Below are 22832 nucleotides of genomic sequence, written 5' to 3' on the forward strand. Positions count from 1 at the left end.
AAAAAAAAATTGTCGATTGATTTTGACAGTTAGTGCTTTATTGCTTCCAAAATTTTGCAATTCCTTGCAATAAATATTTTGTATTTAATAGGTATTTATGTCAGAATAATAGAATAAACGATAAATGTTTCATTAAGAAGCGGTCGTGTATAATCAAACACTAAGTTAAAGTGACACAAACAGGAGTTCGGCAAATAGATGATCTACAATACAAAACTATGGACGCAAGCATCTTATAACTTGATTTCAAACTTGTTTAAGTTGAATTTATAAGTCGTCTTCATGTTGATTCTATGCCACAACTATTTTCGCGTTACCCAAAATAACAAGAATGATAACGACGACATCCAGCATTTCAGTAAAAAGAAGTTTGTGTTCGGATTGTTCATCCTTTTGTTGGTTGATGTATTGTGGGTGGTGTCGTCCGAGCTGACAAAGGTAAACCTTGCCTGTGTTGCAGTTACGTTTTGTCATAAGGAAAGAAATAGGTCCGCTAAGTTTTCTATGGGTATCTGTATAATGTAATAAACTGTTAAGAATATTTGTATTTTTTTTTTCAGTACATCTATGCAGAGGAAAAAATAGATAGGCCGTTCCTGGTGTCCTACATACGCAGCTCTTTGTTATTTGTTTACCTTGTGGGGTTGTGTTTCTCGCCGCCCACCCGAGACCCCTGTAGACCTGCAGATTACACAGTAAGTTGGTTATACATAAAATTAACACACACTCAACTCACAAAACCATGAACAAGTTTGGGAACAAATCAAATTATTTTATTAAATATTTTAATTTGTGTTTTGTGTGTGAGCCGCGATAGCTAAAGACGCCGGTTCGAATCCGGCCTTCACCACTGGAGGGCTTCGTCACTTTTTCTTTAATATATGACATCTATTACAGTTTTCACAAAACCATGTTTAATTATATGAGTATTTTTCTTTAAACATTGTTAGTTGGTGAATATGCCCAAATGTATACCATTGTCATGTCCAAAATTTGCCTAACTAGGTGAATTATATTTGTATTTTCATTAGGCAATAATCTTGTTATATGTCCAACAGGGATGTCCTATGCCTAAAACTAATATGTTTGCATGTATTCTTGTTATCAAGGTTAAATTTCACCTATCTTGATTCATGACATCACAGATAACAATCACCAAGTACAATAAAAAATGAATTTACTGTACACATTTGAAGTACAAATGTCTGAAAGAAATTTATGGACAATGTATTTTTTTTCAGCAATTGTTAGAACCCAATGCTGAGGCAGATGAGGATAACTTTTTTACTGAATCGAACAATAGTTTGGTAAGTTATAAAACAGAAGAGTATGTGGAGTGTATTTTATTATACCAATGAGTACTGATGTAAACAAGTAAACATCCAAATTGTGAGCGGAAATTGTGTCATATTTAAAAAAAATGTACTCAGCGTTTACTGCTGCACAAAAGCAACAATATAAAAATGGTCATTGTAATTGTCATGGTAATATTTTCATTAGCTTGATTACTCTAAACCTATGCGTAGATTAGGTTTGTATAAAAAATGTTCATCCTAGTCCCAGCTTTTAGTCATGGCTCACATGGAGACCTGATACCAAAAATTTACATAGGTATTACTGAAAGTGACTACTTTCCAACCCAGAGGGGAAACTAAGCCTATCTCAATAAGAGATTAGTCTGGTTTCCTCACAGTATTTTCCTTCACCGAAAAGCAGAAAAGGTAAATATCAAATGAATTTTTTTAATATAGTTGCTCAAAAAGTGCTACTTTTCGTGGCTGTTTAGCGTGTGGAAAGTTGGTTTTCGCGAACTAGTGCTTTTTACTTTTCCAATTTTTTTAAATTTATACTTGTTCCAATTCATGACTACTTATTGATGAGTGTTTATATTAGTTTCCTTTAAACGTCGTAATCAACATAAAAAACCTACTGTTAATGTAAGAATACGAAAAATATGCATATTTCATATTTTATTACTTACCTCTTCATCATTATAAGTATTATAACACGTTTATTTTTTAATGTTGAAAAACCGTTCTTAATAAGTTGTCTGAATGGAACGGAACGCCTGTCAAAGAAGAGGCGTATTTTCTTACTGCAAGAATGTTTTAAGTTTCCAAAGGCAACATACGATTTTGTTTTTATAAATATACGATACACAAATTATCGTAAATAATGATATTTAGGTAATAATAGTACAATGTTTTAATATTTACAATTGTTTCTGTCTTATAGAACATGCATTTGAAAAAAAAACTCATTGAAGTGGGTTCAATAATAATAACAAAATCTATTCTAGTCGAATAATAGCTAGAAAAACACCTCTTCATAATGTCAATGTCAATGATGTCACAGAATAAAATAGTTGTCACTTCGAATTCCATTCCTTAATACTTGTTGCTTTTCCTATTTTTTCGCAACTGTATTAAAAAACGTCGTTCGATACACGTGCGGATATGTCGTTCTTCACTCGTCCCGAGTCTTGCACTCGCCTACGGCTCGTGGCAAGATATCTCGGTACTCGTGAAGTAATGACATACTTTCCGCACTAGCACGAAATTTACTATTGTACATAGGTTTCGATAAATTCATTGGTAGGTTCAAACCTACAACCTTTGTTTTAAAAGTTGCACAGCTTACTGCTAGGCCACCAATGTTTCAATGTATGAAAAATGTTATGAAATTTAGTTTACTAGATACACATTGAACATTATAAATATATCTGTAATGTCACTGGGTGACAAGAGTTAAATTATGTGTGTGATGAACAGGGAGACTCAACATTTGTGCCTGTCCGTGCCGGAGAGACAACAGACAGTGATGATGCAACTCCTCGCGCAGTGCGCTTCAACAAAGTGGCTGAGGTAAGTTTCAAAATGTAACAACATTATTTGTATTCCAATAGGAAAGAGTAATTTAATCACTACATAGTATAAAACAAAGTTGCTTTCTGCTCTCTGTCTGTCCCTATGTATGCTTAGATTTTTAAAACTACGCAACGGATTTTGATGCAGATTTCACCTATCGATAGAGTAATTCTTGAGGAAGGTTTTATTGTTTTATTATTTTACTGTTTTATTTGTGAAAATCTCTTGCGGGCTTACAGGTGACCCCAAGACGCTCACAAGATAATAATATTATTGAGATAAAATAACTATACAAATAATGTCAACCTACCTACTAAATAAATAAAATAACACAATTATATAAAATTAAATTCAATTACGCCAAATTACAAGTGAAATGTGAAATTACAATTAAATCAAATTTCGGGAACAAATGTTAAATTACGTCAAATTATAGGCTAATTAACAACTGAATTACAATTAAATCAAAATAAATTAAAATAAATTTCAATTTAACACATCTATATATATAAACGTAAAAGTCCTGACTGACTGACTCACTTAAATCAACGCCCAGCCCAAACCGTTGGACCTAGAGAGCTGTAGGAAAATAGGCGCATTATATGACGTCGAGTTGCGGAAACCAAGCCCGCGAAAACTTATAACCTATAGAGAGCTGTTTTTTTTTACAATAGGTAGTTTTTATAACGTTAGTATCCACTAAGAAGGGGTTTTTCAAAATTCATCCTCCAAGGGGGTGAAATGGGGGTCCAAAGTTTGTATGGGGTTCAAGTTTTATTTTAATCTATGAATTCGAACCTTGGGTAAAATATATATTATTAAAAAACAAGAAAACTACTTTCAGCGTTTTTGAAAATTCATCCCCTAAGGTGGTGAAAAAGGGGTTGAAAATTTGTATGGAGATCAAAAATGTTATCAAATGCGGGACTTAAAACTTTGTATATAGGCATATTATTAGAATACAGGAAAAGTAATTTCAGCGTTTTTAAAAATTCATCCCCTAAAAGGGTTAAAAAGGGGTTGAAAATTTGAAACCATTACAAAAACTTAGAAAGGCATAAGAGCCGCTTACAAAAAAAAAATTACTACGCTTTTAGAAATGTAAGCCCTGCTGGGGGTTAAACAGGGGATGAAAGTTTGTCTTGGGGTTCAAATTTTATTATAAGCCAGGAACTTGAAACTTTTCACAAAGGTATTATATAAAAAAAAAAACAAGAAAACTAATTTCAGCATTATTAAAAATTCATCCCCCAAAGTGGTGAAAAGGGGGTTGAAAGTTTGTATGGAGATCAAACATTTTATTGAGTACGGGACTTGAATATTTGTATAAAGGTATATTATTAGCATAGAAGTAATTCTAGCGATTTTAAAAATTCACCCCTTAAAGGGGTTGAAAGTTTGTATAGGGTTCAAATTTTATTTTAAGCTAGAAATTAGAAACTTCGAAAAAAGGTATATCATTAAAAGAGTAGAAAAGTGATTTTAGCGCTTTTGAAAATTCATACTCCAAGGTGGTGAAACGGGGGTTGAAAGTTTGTATGGAGATTAAACATTTCTTTGAGTGCGGGACTTGAATCTTTGTTTTAAGGCATATTATTAGATACAAGAAAAGTAATTTCAGCGCTTTTATAAATTCATCCCGTAAAGTGGTTAAAAAGGGATTGAAAATTTCTAGGGGTCCTAATTTAATTTTAAGCTAGGTACTTGAAACTATGTAGAAAGATATTTAATTAAAAGGGAAGAAAACTTATTTCAGCATTTTTGAAAATTCATCCCCCAAGGTGGTAAAAAAGAGGTTGAAAGTTTGTATGGAGATCAAACCTTTTTTGCGTACAGGACTTTAGTCTTTGTATAAAGGAATATATTTAGAATACAAGAAAAGTAATTTAAGCGTTTTTAAATATTCATCCCCTAAAACATGCTTTGAAACTTCTTAGAAAGGCATTGTATAGTATTACAAAAAAAGTTATTTCAACGTTCTTAATAATTCAACCCCTAAGGGGGTTATAAAGATGATGTAGTTTATATGTAGTACAAGTTTTCGTTTAAGGTAGGATCATGAAACTTGATAAAAGGGCATTATATTATAATAGACGAAAACTGATTGCACCGTGTTTGAAAAGTGTATTAATAAAGTTTGCATCGGGAGCGAACATTTTATTTTAATAGGGGACTTGAAAATGTAAGTGTTGAGAAGGATTATATCGAGAACAATTTTTTTCAGTTAGGGACTTGAAACTTCGTACTTAGTGAAAGACAAATTTCATGCGTTGTATAATTATTAACAAATGAATTAACCGCCCCTACTGATATCTTTTGCTGCATTATGTTACAAATCCACGCGTACGAAGTCGCGGGCAACAGCTAGTATTGTATAATTTGTAAAGGTTTTGTGTAACCCGTGCGAAGCCGGGGCGGATCGCTAGTCTTAAATAAGTCAAAACTAGTTCCATGGTTGAATAGTGAAATAAACTTTACAGTACATATGGTGCTACTTTCTTGCACTAAAGAGCACTTTTCGTGCATATGCCGAAAGTTTAAAGGGCCATATGTACTGTAAAACGTTGTTCGATACACGTGCGAATAGATAATTCGCAACTCGTGTCGATTTAAAACACTGCAGCTTTTAATTTATCGCCACTCGTTTCGAATTTCCTCTTTTCCGCACTTGTATAGAAAATAACTATTTTAGTGTCACTTGTTACCATTGTTACATTCCCCTGGACAGTTCTTAAAATAAAACCTTGATTTTATGGTATTTAAATTTACCAAACATGCATTTTGTGGTGGTGACGAGTGACGACGTTACGAGTATAAGCCATTTACTAAATGGGCCATCTAGTGAGCATGGTAGTAGAAAGTGAAACAACATTTATTCTAACAAACTGTACCATTATGGCACAAAATAAGTAATAGATTATGGTTCGTTGGATAACGAAAAGATTAACAACACAAAAAGTTGATCCATCCAATGACCATTGAAGTAGCAGTATGATCGTCGTGGCAAATCACTGTTGTCGCCTCCACGGGACCACCAATGTGTCAATCAATCTGTTCCGTGAGACCAAACCGCGTAACGATTGTCATAACTGCCACCTCAAAGCTAACTTTTTAAACATGCGACAATTATTTACAAATTACTGGAATATTGCATTAAAAACTGCTGTTAGAAATCATAAAATCATACTCACAATTTAGTGTGAACGCAGGTTCTAACAAATATCTAATTAGAATTACACAAGTGCATTCTGAATGAGCTTCAAATGGTGTTCGATTATGATTACACCATGATTGCTTCCGTACTATGGATGTCTCACTAACAAGCCAATTTAAACAAATTGAGTAACAAGATTATGCAGCCTAGAAAACCGTACGTATAGGGATCATGTAGATGGTTATTAGTTATTATTTTGCAAGACTACTAATACCTACTGCTACCAGGTGAATTGCCAGTCAAATGTATTTCTGTATATAAAATAATAACGGGTAGGCGAAGATTACCGAAATGACGGTATTCACGGAATAATGCACTGGCAACACTATCGCGTTAATTTTCGACAATAAGCATTCTTCCCACTCTTAGGCTTATTAGCTATTTAATAAGGGACAATTGCTCATAATTTACCCCCTTGATCTATTGGGGAAATTGATTTAAACACAATTTATAATGATTACAAGCAATCATTATACAATATAATGTAAATAAGATTAAAACCCATCAACTCTGTTACCCTATATCCTATATCAACAACTCCTGCTGCTTGCCTGCTGGATAGCTTTTTTACCCCCAGTTTAGGAACCGGTGTTTTACCTAATAAGAAGATAAACAAAATATAAGGCTCCGAGAAATAGTGAGATATGTTGCTTAAAATGAGTTAGAGAACCGCCGAACGATCGTATTAATTTTCAACAGGTACGGGTGATGTCCGCGGCGATGGCGGGCGAGGCGTTGCTGGCGCGCCTGTCCTGGGCCGCGTCGCTCCGCGCCAGCGAGTTCGCGCAGCGCCGCGCCGCCGCCGCAGCCACGCGCCGCCACCTGCGCATGGCGCTCGTGTTCACAGTGCCGGTACGTGTCGAGTGTCTTACATACTATATTCTGTTTTTAGGGTTCCGTACCTCAATAGGAAAAAACGGAACCCTTATAGGATCACTCGTGCGTCTGTCTGTCTGTCCGTCTGTCACAGCCTATTTTTTCCGAAACTACTGGAACTGGACCAATTAAGTTGAAATTTGGTACACATATGTAAGTTTGTGACCCAAAGATGACCATGTAATGTAAACAAATTAATTTTAAACACGGGGGCCACTTTTAGGGGGTAAATGAGAAAATTAAAAAATAAGGTTTGTCAAACTATATCGTGTTCCATATCAAATGAAAGAGCTCATTGTGAGAATTTCAAATATAATTTTTTTAATAATTTTAAGATAAACGGTTTAGAAGTTATTCAAGAAAATTGGCAAAAAATTACTATTCCCCCCCCTTTATCTCCGAAACTACTGGGTCAATTTTTTTGAAAAAAATGCACAAAATAGATCTTTACCTGTAGATCACTGGAAAACCTATTAGAAATGTGCAGTCAAGCGTGAGTCGGACTTAATTACTTAGTTTTTGATCCGACCCCTACGGGTTTTTTAAAGCCGTTTCACATAAAAAATACATTGTTTAAATTGTGTATTGTACGGAACCCTTGGAGCGCGAGCCCGACTCGCACTTGGCCGGTTTTTTTTTATTCCGTAGACTAAAATGACATTTCATGTGGTACTAAGAAATGTCATCTCATACACATGAAACGTCATTTTAGTCTACGGAATAAAAAACAGAATATAAACGTTATTATTCAATTTACCCTGACCTAGTTTGAGGCGTAAACCACTTTGGTGGCAAACTACCTACTACACGGTCGAGATGACGGGTAAGGCGCTGCAGGCGCGCCTATCCTGGGAACTGCCCCGCCGTCTCCGCTTGACGCTTCTGTTTACAGTGGACACGTTTCAGTCAAGATGAGAACCTAGACAGACTTAGTAGCGGAAGAAGAATACAAAAATTAAAAGTTGTACAGGTCCTATTGCAATTGTACGTTTCGTATCGACTTTAAAAGAGGCTACTCGAAAAGTAAATAGACTTTCTACTTGGCATTTTAGTCGAAGGATTAACAGCTCAATTAAGGAAATCATTACATTCATTAATGAAACAATAAACCTAACGATTTCTAAAAATCGTTTAAAGTAGATTAAATACATATTTTAATCACGTTTAACTATAAACAAACTAATTACCCTGTCTTGCAACTTTCGTACCGATTCTACATTAGACAGACCGGCGAGATAATTTCCCAAACCTATGCCAGTCAGCCTATAGTATGAAATTTATGAGATGATTTATTCAGCTCGGGCCCTAACCTGTTTACCAAAGGTCTTTGTTTCTTTTATGCAGAGCCACAGAATAAATAATAGTACTAGGAACAGAAGGTTCACTCTTTAACAAATCGCGTCTATTACGAATTACGACAGATATATTATGACCGCAAGGTGGCGCAAGCGCGAGCAGGCGTCTACTACTGCTAGACACCAAAATTGGTGTGGGCCGCATGTACTTGTAGCGACGCGACAAAATCGCGGAGTGAGCCACGCCTGGCAGAGCGGTCAGGAGCATACATCGGGGCTTTCGGTGCGGGAATGATTTGAGTAAGAGTAGAGGTAATCAGATAGGTTAGTCTGATAAACTTTTATAGCCGTGCTAGAATCAGTTTTCAGACAGCTAGATTGGAAATGACTTGGCATAAATATTGGAGAAAAAAACCTGACACATCTAAGATTTGCGGATGACCTCTGGCCCTGTTTGCAAGAATATATGATGAACACATTGAACATAGAGAGCAAAAAAGTTGGACTTGAAATGAACTATAGCAAAACTAAAGTTATGTCAAATAGCAACAAAAAACAGATATATAGGTACTATAGAAAATGAAAATATAGAGTATGTCGACCAATACATCTACCTGGGAAAACAAGTAAGCTTCAACCTAAACGCAAACGAACAGGAAATCGAGAGAAGAACTAAAAACACCTGGAATAAGTACTGGAGTCTAAAAGAAACCCTAAAAAGCAACCTACCTATCAGGCTTAAAAAGAAGGTAATGGATATGTGCATACTCCCAACAATGATCTATGCATGCCAAACATGGAAATTCACTTCAAAGGCGAAAAGGACGATACTGACGATAGTTTCATGCCAAATAGGAATGGAAAGGAGTATACTAAAAATAAGAAAAATTTACAAGATCAGACATTCCATAATCCGAGAAAAAACTAAGATTATAGACGCACTAAGCCAGGCCCAGAAACAAAAATGGAAATGGGCTGGCCATGTTGCCAGACTCCAGGATGAGAGGTGGAATTTTCACGCGGCGGCCTGGAAAGGTCCAGATGGAAAAAGGAAGAGAAGACGGCCATTGGCACGCTGGTCTGAAGACATAATTAAAATAGCGGGGGCCAACTGGATATGGGAGGCCCAAGACCGAAAAAAATGGAAGAATCTGGAAGAGGCCTATACCTCTTAGGAGGGTTCTGGAGTAATTTTTTAATATAGACAAATTAGGTTTAAATTTTAGATTATGTTTTATTTATTACCCAGGAATAAAAGGCTTTTTTTATTTATTATTAGTCTGAGAAAACATCATATTATGCCTAATAGTAATGAATAACGACCTCTCTGCGGATTGTAAAACACAACACACAGACAATGATGCAATTTTATTTTCACCTTACTAGCTCGTAAAGATCCTTCAAAAACGGAAGAAAAAGTTGCATTTTATCCACAAGAGTGGCGAAGTAATTTGATGCTAATTTCTGATGTCGGCGAGTAGAATTGACTTTTAAATGATGATTTTGAATCATTTGGATTTGATTTGTAATGTTTTGAAGTTGGTATAAATTTTCCTAGCGTTGATGTGGTGAAGGAAATTGTGTTTCACTTGGTAGCAAAGTTTGTTAAAATATAAAAAAAGATTATTTTATTTAATCTTTTATTTATCTCATTATTCATTAGGTAGAAACATGCTAGAGTACATTCTGTCTTTCAAACATCAAACATTTATTCAGCAAATAGGCCACAGGGGCACTTTTACATGTCAATTTTTACAAACAATAAAATTAACCCAAAATTACAAAAAACAATTACATAAATATAAATGTCAAATTACACAAAAAAAAAAAAAACCATACAAACAACAGAAGTACTATAGTTATTTTTTATACAAGGATGCAAAGTTGTATTTTACCCGCGAGTGTCGAATTGAAACACGAACAAGCGAAAGGATTCTATAGTTGAACCACTAGCGAAGCGAGTGGTTCTAAAATAGAATCCTGAGCGTAGCGAGTGTTTTAACACAAGAGAAGTAAAATACATTTGCACCCCTGTGTAACACAAAACTTTTCCCCTCACTATAGCGAGGAAAGTGCAACATCCACAGGCATTAGATCATCTTCATCACTGGAATCACTAATTTTTTTACGATAATACGATATTATAACAGAAAACTCTGGAAGTTGTGTATTTTTACGTGTCGGAGTCGACGAGAAAAATTTTGTTGACAATGTTGACATTTCTGACGATGCGTTTTGAAATTGCATCGACTCAACTTGTGCGTTCAGAATTACATTCAACATCATTTTAAAAAACAAATCTTTCTTATGGTTTATGACTTAAAATCATTAAATAAAGCTAAATTTGGTATTTTTTATCAAATTCTCAAACCATTTATTTAATGATAATTAATATCGAACGAACCATTATTATGAGCGTTTTACGTTTTGTTATCTGTCAAAAGCTACGCTCCATCCAAGGTGAAATTACTTTCCCCACTAGTGGATAAAATGCGTTTTTCGCTGCTTGTTTTAAAGGATAAAAGACGGCTTTCCGAGCTAGTGAGGAGAAAAAATTGTTTAGAGATGTAAGTTTTAAGTCAATACCTACTTTTTGTTGGCTAACGTCAAACATTCCCGCACCGAAAACCCCGATGTATGGTCAGGAGCGGTCAGCTCCCGTCTTTACGACACGTGCTAAAGCAACAATTTCTTTAAAAATCATCCTATCGTGATAGTATTAAGGTTCAAATTTATGTAACAGCTTATTCGAAGAACAATCTGCCACGCGGGCAGCGAAAACAACAGGGTATTATTGTTTAGTTTTTAGGGTTCCGTACCCAAAGGGTAAAAACGGGACCCTATTACTAAGACTCCGCTGTCCGTCTGTCCGTCTGTCTGTCTGTCTGTCACCAGGCTGTATCTCATGAACCGTGATAGCTAGACAGTTGAAATTTTCACAGATGATGTTCTGTTGCCGCTATAACAACAAATACTAAAAACAGAATAATATAAATATTTAAATGGGGCTCCCATACAACAAACGTAATTTTTTTGCTGTTTTTTTCCGTAATGGTACGGAACCCTTCGTGCGCGAGTCCGACTAGCACTTTGCCGGTTTTTTAGTTTCCTGCGATCTTTGACCTACTTTTTTAGGGATTTTAGGGATTCTTGTTAGCGCTAGCTAAGTTTTTTTTATTTGGAGGTTTTCACTTAAGATCCGGGTGCTACTGCCCCAGCACATTAGCTATTGGTTCTACGAGGCATTTCCTCACTCTGGTTCTTCTCCTGTCAGTTAAGTAGGTATATGGCGACTTCATGAGTTGTGTCAAATAAATGTTGTGTAGTACCTATTAGTTTAGTATCATTCTATATTTATATTTACCTGTGAGTTCCTATAATTGGCTTCCTGTATCTACTATAATTTTTATGTTAATGTCACAGCTGTTGGATCTCCAAATAAATAACTAAAATGAAATATATTATACTCAAATCAAATCAGTGTCAAATATACCTCACGGCATCGCGACTACCATACCATCTGACATCTCAACTCAAGCCTCATTAGGATTAGTTAATTTTCCTTCATTGAAAAGCGACTGATATAGAAAGGTCAAATCATGTTTCGTACATTAGTTTCGTAAAACTTAATAACACGACCCGGGGTTCGAACCTCAATGCCCATCAACAGTATAAGGTATTATTTTTGTTTGTAGTGGTTCATCTCCAACTACCTGTACCGGCTGAGCCTGCGCAGCGCGCGCACGGGCTCGGCGACGCTCCTGGTGTCGGCGGCGGGCGCGCTAGCCCTCGCGCTGGGCGCGCTGTTCCGGCCCGCGCCTGCCGACCGCTTCACGCTGTCCAGGCTGGTCGGCGTGCTGCTCACGGCAGCCGGGCTGGTGAGTACACTCACAGTGACCAGAGATGTACCAGGCTCGGGGGCGGGCGCGCTAGCCCTCGCGCTGGGCGCGCTGTTCCGGCCCGCGCCTGCCGACCGCTTCACGCTGTCCAGGCTGGTCGGCGTGCTGCTCACGGCAGCCGGGCTGGTGAGTACACTCACAGTGACCAGAGATGTACCAGGCTCGGGGGCGGGCGCGCTAGCCCTCGCGCTGGGCGCGCTGTTCCGGCCCGCGCCTGCCGACCGCTTCACGCTGTCCAGGCTGGTCGGCGTGCTGCTCACGGCAGCCGGGCTGGTGAGTACACTCACAGTGACCAGAGATGTACCAGGCTCGGGGGCGGGCGCGCTAGCCCTCGCGCTGGGCGCGCTGTTCTGGCCCGCGCCTGCCGACCGCTTCACGCTGTCCAGGCTGGTCGGCGTGCTGCTCACGGCAGCCGGGCTGGTGAGTACACTCACAGTGACCAGAGATGTACCAGGCTCGGGGGCGGGCGCGCTAGCCCTCGCGCTGGGCGCGCTGTTCCGGCCCGCGCCTGCCGACCGCTTCACGCTGTCCAGGCTGGTCGGCGTGCTGCTCACGGCGGCCGGGCTGGTGAGTACACTCACAGTGACCAGAGATGTACCAGGCTCGGGGGCGGGCGCGCTAGCCCTCGCGCTGGGCGCGCTGTTCCGGCCCGCGCCTGCCGACCGCTTCACGCTGTCCAGGCTGGTCGGCGTGCTGCTCACGGCGGCCGGGCTGGTGAGTACACTCACAGTGACCAGAGATGTACCAGGCTCGGGGGCGGGCGCGCTAGCCCTCGCGCTGGGCGCGCTGTTCCGGCCCGCGCCTGCCGACCGCTTCACGCTGTCCAGGCTGGTCGGCGTGCTGCTCACGGCGGCCGGGCTGGTGAGTACACTCACAGTGACCAGAGATGTACCAGGCTCGGGGGCGGGCGCGCTAGCCCTCGCGCTGGGCGCGCTGTTCCGGCCCGCGCCTGCCGACCGCTTCACGCTGTCCAGGCTGGTCGGCGTGCTGCTCACGGCGGCCGGGCTGGTAAGTATACTCGATCATGTCATGAGTACACACTTACTAGATTCATGGCGGCGATCATGTCATGAGACGCGTGTGACTGGTCGTCATGAAAGGTCGTCATTATAAAAATGGTTGTAATATAGGTAATAAACACAAATGGTATGGTAGATAATGGTAGAAGGAGAAGGCTTTTCAAAGAAAATAAGTAACATGGTGGTGGTACATGAGTAGATTTTTATAAAGTAGTCCACCCGGAAGTATGGCAAAATTCATTGATTGTTTTTGATGTTGACCATTCACTTCAGGTACACCACAAGCGTCAAACAGCGCCCGCTTTTTAAGCTGTCAAATTCGGGGGCACGATTTTTTCTTCACATCTTATACAATGAATGAATATCTGGTCAAGGTATTATTTTGATTATGGTGAAACCTGGTGGTTCGGCAGGTGGTGGTCGGAGTGTGGGAGCAGGCGGACTGGGCGGGTGTGCTGGCGGCTCTGGGCGCCGCGCTGACTTACGCGGTACACCTGTTGTTGTTCCGGCTTGAGATGCGCAAGGGAGACGGCATCAACTCGCCGCTGCTAGTCGGTCAGTGCGATCAATCAGGATGTAGCCTGGTGTTCGGCATTTCTACTATTTTATAGCTATTGCACTATACTTTTGTTAAAATTTATGTTTTGGATTTTTTTACGGATTTTTTATGATTCGTGACTGACTATAAACTGAAATAAATTCAGTGACCAAGGCCTCCAGTGCCCAAGGCTGGAATCGAACCTGCGTCCTCTGCTATCTGCTATTTATATAGTAGTGTTTCTATTTGAAATAAAAACAAATTTTATTACTTTAAATATTTTCTGAAAATAATTTAATTTGTTCTAATACTTCTAATAGTCGTGACGGACTGTAAAATTGCCAGTTGATTGTAATTGATTATTGGTTGGCAGGACTGGTGGGTTGTGCTTGCGGCCTGGGCGGCTGGGCATTAGGAGGCGCCCTGGCGGCCAGCGGCGCCGAGCGGCTAGCGCTGCCCGCCGCGCCCGCCCTGTCCTGGCTGCTGCTCGACGCGCTGCTCGGCCCGCTCCTGCTCGAGTCGCTGTGGCTGTGGTGAGTGTTCCCCGGCGGCCTAGCGCTGCCCGCCGCGCCCGCCCTGTCCTGGCTGCTGCTCGACGCGCTGCTCGGCCCGCTCCTGCTCGAGTCGCTGTGGCTGTGGTGAGTGTTCCCCGGCGGCCTAGCGCTGCCCGCCGCGCCCGCCCTGTCCTGGCTGCTGCTCGACGCGCTGCTCGGCCCGCTCCTGCTCGAGTCGCTGTGGCTGTGGTGAGTGTTCCCCGGCGGCCTAGCGCTGCCCGCCGCGCCCGCCCTGTCCTGGCTGCTGCTCGACGCGCTGCTCGGCCCGCTCCTGCTCGAGTCGCTGTGGCTGTGGTGAGTGTTCCCCGGCGGCCTAGCGCTGCCCGCCGCGCCCGCCCTGTCCTGGCTGCTGCTCGACGCGCTGCTCGGCCCGCTCCTGCTCGAGTCGCCGTGGCTGTGGTGAGTGTTCCCCGGCGGCCTAGCGCTGCCCGCCGCGCCCGCCCTGTCCTGGCTGCTGCTCGACGCGCTGCTCGGCCCGCTCCTGCTCGAGTCGCCGTGGCTGTGGTGAGTGTTCCCCGGCGGCCTAGCGCTGCCCGCCGCGCCCGCCCTGTCCTGGCTGCTGCTCGACGCGCTGCTCGGCCCGCTCCTGCTCGAGTCGCTGTGGCTGTGGTGAGTGTTCCCCGGCGGCCTAGCGCTGCCCGCCGCGCCCGCCCTGTCCTGGCTGCTGCTCGACGCGCTGCTCGGCCCGCTCCTGCTCGAGTCGCTGTGGCTGTGGTGAGTGTTCCCCGGCGGCCTAGCGCTGCCCGCCGCGCCCGCCCTGTCCTGGCTGCTGCTCGACGCGCTGCTCGGCCCGCTCCTGCTCGAGTCGCTGTGGCTGTGGTGAGTGTTCCCCGGCGGCCTAGCGCTGCCCGCCGCGCCCGCCCTGTCCTGGCTGCTGCTCGACGCGCTGCTCGGCCCGCTCCTGCTCGAGTCGCTGTGGCTGTGGTGAGTGTTCCCCGGCGGCCTAGCGCTGCCCGCCGCGCCCGCCCTGTCCTGGCTGCTGCTCGACGCGCTGCTCGGCCCGCTCCTGCTCGAGTCGCTGTGGCTGTGGTGAGTGTTCCCCGGCGGCCTAGCGCTGCCCGCCGCGCCCGCCCTGTCCTGGCTGCTGCTCGACGCGCTGCTCGGCCCGCTCCTGCTCGAGTCGCCGTGGCTGTGGTGAGTGTTCCCCGGCGGCCTAGCGCTGCCCGCCGCGCCCGCCCTGTCCTGGCTGCTGCTCGACGCGCTGCTCGGCCCGCTCCTGCTCGAGTCGCTGTGGCTGTGGTGAGTGTTCCCCGGCGGCCTAGCGCTGCCCGCCGCGCCCGCCCTGTCCTGGCTGCTGCTCGACGCGCTGCTCGGCCCGCTCCTGCTCGAGTCGCTGTGGCTGTGGTGAGTGTTCCCCGGCGGCCTAGCGCTGCCCGCCGCGCCCGCCCTGTCCTGGCTGCTGCTCGACGCGCTGCTCGGCCCGCTCCTGCTCGAGTCGCTGTGGCTGTGGTGAGTGTTCCCCGGCGGCCTAGCGCTGCCCGCCGCGCCCGCCCTGTCCTGGCTGCTGCTCGACGCGCTGCTCGGCCCGCTCCTGCTCGAGTCGCTGTGGCTGTGGTGAGTGTTCCCCGGCGGCCTAGCGCTGCCCGCCGCGCCCGCCCTGTCCTGGCTGCTGCTCGACGCGCTGCTCGGCCCGCTCCTGCTCGAGTCGCTGTGGCTGTGGTGAGTGTTCCCCGGCGGCCTAGCGCTGCCCGCCGCGCCCGCCCTGTCCTGGCTGCTGCTCGACGCGCTGCTCGGCCCGCTCCTGCTCGAGTCGCTGTGGCTGTGGTGAGTGTTCCCCGGCGGCCTAGCGCTGCCCGCCGCGCCCGCCCTGTCCTGGCTGCTGCTCGACGCGCTGCTCGGCCCGCTCCTGCTCGAGTCGCCGTGGCTGTGGTAAGATAACACCTTTTTTTACTAGCCTTTGTTTGTGTCCCATGGCTGGATAAATAATTTGGCCCATGGATGGCGTCTCTGCTTGCTTAGACACATACGAGTCGTATCCCACGAGGAACGTCCGCGACCTTGATTCAGTAAGCTTTGTTCAGACTTCGTTAATATCGTTACTTCCTGGCTGGCGTGAAAAGCGCGGGAAGCGAATACAAATAGCCCTCGGAAACTACATTAATACGGCCAAGAAATATCTGCGACGCGGAAGCAATCGAGTATTTTAGACTTCGCGACTATTAGGCGTCCAAAAAAATTACATTATGTTATATAGGTACAATGTGTACTTGACCTTAATCGTCATCATCTCTTTAGCGTTGTTTATACATTTTTTTGCCACGACAAATTGAATTCGGGTCGCCTAGGATCCGCTCCGCTACCTTAACGCATACTGCCCTTGACGACATGTAAATAACGATCGCAGGGGCCGATCGCTGACGTCGTCGCACTGGGCGACGATGGCGCTGTCGCTGACGCTGCCGCTGGGCGCGGGCTGGGACGCGCTGTGGGCGGGCGGCGCGTGGCGGCCCGCCGCCGGGCTGCTGGCCGGCGTCGGCTGGCTGCTGGCCGTCGCCGACCCTGCTGCCGATCCGGCCGGCGTGTGGCTGAGGTCACGGCTGAGGACTGATGGTTTCGAGTGAGTTCTCATTATACACCATCTCCGCATAAAAACTTTACGAAGTCTACGACGATGCCGCGGGCCGTGATGCGCGCCCCGCTGCCAGCCGGCTTCCGCCTGGCTGAGGCCGCAGCTGCGGGCCGATGGCTTTGAGTGACTTCCCATTATATAATACTACCGCCCGATCTGCATGAAGCGTTTGCCTCCTTTGCACTCGGCGACCGACCCGATGAATGACCCAGGTGTTAACGAAGACCGCGTGGTGACGAAATGTAGGCGCTGTTTTACTTGTATAATATGAGCTACGGCATTGATTATTCAGACTACACCATTTTACATTATAAAATCCAACAAATCTTTACCCCTGACCCCCTGACCCTGATAATGATATACATGAAGCTCGTATAGTAAACGGGTATTAGATATGCAACTGTTATAAGACTTATAAGCTTTTCATTTTCGTCACCATTCAAATAGTATGGGAGCGCGAATCATATTTTATGTTCCACGCTCCACCTAGAAGGCATGAGGTAATGTGAATCGCATACTTTTTAGCAACAAAACAGACCCATTTCTGAAAATGTTTTTGAACCCGAACCTTCAAATACTCCTTTATTTCCAGGGTGATAAGAAACATCCCAGACCTGGACGAGCAGTCGGAGGCGCTGATGACCGCCGACGAGCCGACGTAGCGAGCCTCGTATACGGTTTGTGTGGACACTTCTTGTTATGCCTAGCGTGTCTGAGCATCGGACACGCTATACACCTCATTTGCATCGCTGGTAGCCTGGTATTTTTGTAACGTTTTTTTTATTGCAATTCAAATGGTTGCTTTTTCGACAAAGTTCAGATATCCTAGTGTTAGTCCTAAGTTAATGAAACTTGCAAATCATTATATTAAAATAGTCAATTATTGACTAATATAAGTACGGCAAAAGTAAGTTGTCATATCACAAATATCCACAAATTATAATGTTTAGCCAATGACTTGTCTACGACTGGAATTATAATTATTTCACACGCTTCATTTTAATAAAAAAAAAGCGAACTGTAACAATGACGCTTAAAGGGAACTGTGAGACAGCCAGTGCTAACAACACGGCCACGCAGCGAGTAGTGTGTCGTCTGACTACCACTATGAATATAAATATATACCACTATTCGCAACATAGCATTTATACATAGAGTTAGACGTTTTAAATGCATGTTAACCATAGCTAAACATTCCAGATACTTGTTGTTATTTATTTTATTACTTTAGTTAGATGTACCACTACAAGTTTAAACAATAGTGACCGAGTGAAATCATATGTATAGTTGACTTAAGTATATTTAACGTAAGAAGGTTTTATAGTGTACGGTATTATTATTTAATCTTTTTGTATCATGTGTGTACTTTTATGTTAGCACCAATATGTGTGTATCATTGCTTGAACCTTGAATTCTATTCTTGATTTGGTTTTCGATAAAGATAATGTAAATAATATGTTTATAGTTTGTGCACGTGACGTTATAAATTGTGATACCATAATGGACTTAAGCTGAACTTCCTTCACGAGTGACAATATTCTCTTATATTATCTCTGTGCCTTTATTTGTATTTAATCTAGGCTGGTTTCTAGGGCAGCCAACAAGCAAGAAATTATCTAATTTGATCTGGGATCTCAATAATTTTAATCATCATGTAATTTTAACACGCGACTTAAATTACATAACTTTTGTATTGAATTACTTTGGGTATTATACTGATGAATAAATCACCTAATGATGAGATAAAAAGATAATTAGGTATATTTTTATTATTCAATAGTCCCCAGAGCCCAGCTTTCAGTTCTTTTAATTAAAGAAACTGTTGGTTATAATTTAATAATTCATAATACATTCGGTTATAAGACAGCCAGTGCTGCTGTGTATTTAAATTTAGGAAATATGGATCGACTGACTATTATCGTCACTAAAACCTTGTTAAACACTATCTAAAAGTAAGCTGTAACACTTGTGTACACTTGTGGTTAGTCAGCGCAAATCCCAATTCTCCAAATGAAATAAATTTCCGGCCTATTCATATTTCCTAAAGTAAATAAGGTTCAAATTTGGGTCTTTTTTTATTGTGTTGTAATGCTACATTTTTGTAAATTTTGCCTACAAATTTAGCATTATGACATTCCGTCGCGCAATATTTTAATGGGATTTTAATTACTTTAATATAATTAACGATTCATTTGACGCTTTTAAACGAAACGCTTTTGTTGTTTTGTCGTTTGTTTTTGTAATGGAATTGAGTGAATTTCATTTATAATCTGTAGTGTGTAACCAAGCACAGGGGGGTTTATGACGCTTGTGTACTTACATTGAAGAATTTTATACATAAAAAAACATTGTAATGTTAATAATTTGAAGATTGTAATGACCACCATACGTCGTATCTAGAGTCAGCGAACTAATCTCTACAATTAAATACTCACCTGTACTAGGTGATTTATATTATATAATATTTTTTTATACCGTAAACGGGCATTTGTATTTAAACTTGTACCCCCAACGTTTGTGTTAGAATTGGAAATTTTCTTTTTATTTGTACTTAGAATCACAACTTCCATCCTTACCGAGAAAAAATGTTTTTGTTAATTCTGTCACGTATTCAATACCACCTTCTATGACCATATAACAAGTTGGACAAATAAAAAAATTATGAAATTCTGGGGATACCTTGTGATGACGCGCCACAGCACGCACACATACAAGGCGGCACCACAACACAGCCACGCAGAACCGGCCGCCCGTCCGAGCGCCGCGCCCCACCGCCGACCACGCCGCGCACCCCGCGCGCCGAACCGTATATAACCCCGCGCACTCGCAGCGATCGGCGAGTGTTCTTCGCAGTCGCGGATCGGCTGCTAGGGGCACTGCACTCTAGCTGAGCGGTGTGTGGTTCACGCGTCAGCTCCCTAGAGACTCCTTCCCCCTCTTCCTCGGTACGTTGAGCGGTGTGTGGTTCACGCGTCAGCCCGGGTACCTTGCTAGAGGATTCTATACCTTACCCTTGGGGACAGTAGTGCCGGGAGCGTGGTAGACGCCCAGCACACTGTCCTTGCCCCGAGATCCCGTCACTCCGCCCGAAGGAATAGTAGCGCAGTGTGTGGTTACGCGTTAGCACTCTATCCCTTCGGTACAACCCCGATCCCGTTCCGTACACCGTAAGCCTGGCCCTGCCGACCGTCCCGAGGGTTAGCACAACCCCGTATGGTTGTCGCGGATAGATTAAGGATTCGCGCCCGTCATTAACATCCCGAATAAGGGATCCCGTCCCGTGCGCAGTAGCGTAGGCTCTAGCATACCCGTTTGATCTTATTATAAATAAACCGGCATAAAAGCCCGTAGATTGTAGAGATATAAATCAGTGTTTCTTTACTCACCCCTCTGTCCTCTCATCCCTGAGCTGTCGAGACATAACCCGAGGTCCCGTCTGGACCGAGGGAGATCGTACATGCTGCCACACTCGTCCCGACGCGTGTGACAACATTACATCTGGCGCCCAACTCAAAAACTCGCGTAAGAGCTCAAACGCTCGAGAGGACACAGATTATTTCATCTTAAAATTGTTTTCTATTTTTATTAAAAGATAAATTCGCATAAAAACATAATATCGCGTATCCCACCCGCCCGAAATAAAGTCCCGACACACGATAGTTAACTCAGGTAAGTTAACGTGATAGATACCAGTGATACCACAAGTCCGCTACAAAGCAACAGCTTGGGGATACCGCTTAAAAAAATCGAAGCTGATAGAGGCAGTTACCGACAGAGCCAAACCAGAACCGTAGAAGAAATCCGAAAAGGGTTAGTCGAGACCCTAAAAGAAAAAGCCGCTTTCCAGACACCGAAACAAAGTAAGTCAAGAAACATGTCCGACAACAGTGCGAAAACAATCACGAAACTCATAAGAGAGTGGAACCTCTCCTTCAAAACGACCGATTGTCCAGTAGACTTCATAGAGAGGCTAGAAGAGCTCGTAGCGGCAAGTGGCATTCAAAATAAAGACATATTACCCGCACTGCCACGTATCCTGCAAGGAAAAGCACTCCTCTGGCACAGGAATAACGCAGAGCAATGGACGACATGGGAAGAGTTCGTAAGTTGTTTTAAATTATATTATTTTCCAACCAATTACGAGGAGGAACTCGTCGCTAAGATAATCACGAGAAAACAAGAATATAGGGAGACGTTTACACAATACGTGACGGACATACAAACGTTAATGAGAAGACACGGAAGCCTCACCGAACCGGAGAAACTACACCGCATACATGAAAACATGTTGAAAAGTTATAAAATGTATATTAAAAAACAGGATTTCAAGGACCTCACAAGTTTAATAATGCTCGCAAAGGAGTACGAAAGCTTCACACTAAACACACCCGAAACTGAGCCCGCAGCATTGGAGGGAGGCAGCGATACATGCTGGGAAACAGCAACTCCAGAACGTAACACGCAGACGACGTACACCGCAGGCCCAAGTAGGCCACATAATTCGTGCCAATCAAGAACACAGGACTCCGAAGATCACCACAAAATACACCCCAATTACGACTCCAAGACGTGTTGCTGGTCATGTGGAAAGCCAGGACACGATGCGGAGGCAAGCAGAGGCAGACGGCAAGTATTCTGCAGCAAGTGCGGAAAGCTAGGTGTACTTAGCAAAGACTGCTGCAAGAAATGGGGGAAAACCGAAGCCCTAGGCGCGTCTGACAGCCCAAGGGAAGACAACCGTCCGTACGCAGAAATACAAATAATGGGACAGAAATACCGCGGATTAATCGACACCGGCTCCACGAACACGTATATCAATCAACAAACATACAACGAGTGCAAGGGCGAAGCAATATTAGAAAAAGATATTAGAATACCGATCGTGTTAGCAAACGGACACAGAACGGAAGCCAAAAAGAGTATCCTGGTGGAGTTACAAGTAAAAAACGTCAAAATAAAGCACTGGGTACGAGTGTTACCTACAGCAACCGAAATAATAATCGGCATGGACGTACTACGACGGCTCGGAATGACCCTAAGATGGCCGCAACACGACGTAACCGACACCGATAATGAGACAAAACCGCCGGAACGACAAGATATTAAGTTACCAAGGCATACTCTAGAAAAATCCAGAACGAACCACAACAACAAATTACAGGATACAAAACGGAACCACTCAGATCCAGTTAAACAGAAATATTACCCGCGGAACCCCAAACAACAGCAAAACATAGCCACATACATCGAAAATAAGAATACAACATGGGATAAATACCGAACCGAATTTAATTTTGCCCTCAATACGCCCGTCCAACCGTCAACAAAATATACACCCGCATTCCTACGATATAGCAGAGAACTACGGAACCCGAACAATCAGAACTCATTCCCGGAACCCCAGGTTAAAGAAAATAAAAAACTACATGAAATATACGACATAGTACGGGAAAAACCAAGAAAAATCATCAAAAATACAAAGAAGTTATTACGACAAAAACAGACACCCGTGGAACCCTAAAATAGGTGACCAAGTATTAAGAAAAAAAAACACATTATCGAACGCTGAAAAAAGCTATTCATCTATCTTGGCTCCTAAGTACATAAGACCGACCGTACATCATTCTAGAATAGAAATCTCCAGTTATATACCTACTACAAGGAAAAAAACCACAAATGTAAAGTTGTAACAGCGCATAATATAAAGAATATGAAACCTTTACGCCAACTGAAGAAAACATAACCGTCCCGTGACCACACAACCGGCAGTTAGGTATAGGTACCATGCAAAATAGCATACAAGAACGCAAACGAAAGCCGACATAATCATTAATAGAAATAGGGTGCATTATAAGTCGCACCGCACACGAGAGCCGGCAACCGAGAGATATTATACCCAAAGAGAGGAGTAACTACCTACAGAAGAGAACAACGAGATACAATACTAAAATTACCGTAACCGCGAAATGAATAACGACAATAACTCTCTGGTCATTCAATG

At 43.3% G+C, this 22832-nt stretch overlaps 1 protein-coding gene across 1 annotated transcript; it reads left to right on the forward strand.

Annotated features, from left to right (window-relative positions):
- Positions 1-18: 18 nt before the first annotated feature.
- LOC134749582 (solute carrier family 35 member F5) lies at positions 19-19501 on the forward strand. Its single transcript, XM_063684582.1, has 10 exons — positions 19-438; positions 561-695; positions 1242-1307; positions 2772-2864; positions 6781-6933; positions 11948-12130; positions 13584-13725; positions 14082-14241; positions 16607-16819; positions 17424-19501. Exons 1-10 carry the CDS (start codon positions 283-285, stop codon positions 17491-17493), a joined length of 1371 nt encoding a protein of 456 aa, XP_063540652.1. The 5' UTR covers positions 19-282; the 3' UTR covers positions 17494-19501.
- The last annotated feature ends 3331 nt before the right edge of the window (positions 19502-22832 follow it).

This window comes from Cydia strobilella, chromosome 18, assembly GCF_947568885.1.
Source record: "Cydia strobilella chromosome 18, ilCydStro3.1, whole genome shotgun sequence".
In the NCBI taxonomy this organism is placed as follows: Eukaryota; Metazoa; Arthropoda; class Insecta; order Lepidoptera; family Tortricidae; genus Cydia; species Cydia strobilella.

What these genes read in the sequence shown, in the direction of transcription:
- LOC134749582 (XM_063684582.1), top strand. Translation starts at nt 283, where the DNA reads ATGTTGATTCTATGCCACAACTATTTTCGCGTTACCCAAAATAACAAG. An exon ending in CTCGAGTCGCTGTGGCTGTG is followed by an intron (nt 14,242 to 16,606) that starts GTGAGTGTTCCC and finishes TAACGATCGCAG; the next exon opens with GGGCCGATCGCTGACGTCGT. An exon ending in CTGAGGACTGATGGTTTCGA is followed by an intron (nt 16,820 to 17,423) that starts GTGAGTTCTCAT and finishes CTTTATTTCCAG; the next exon opens with GGTGATAAGAAACATCCCAG.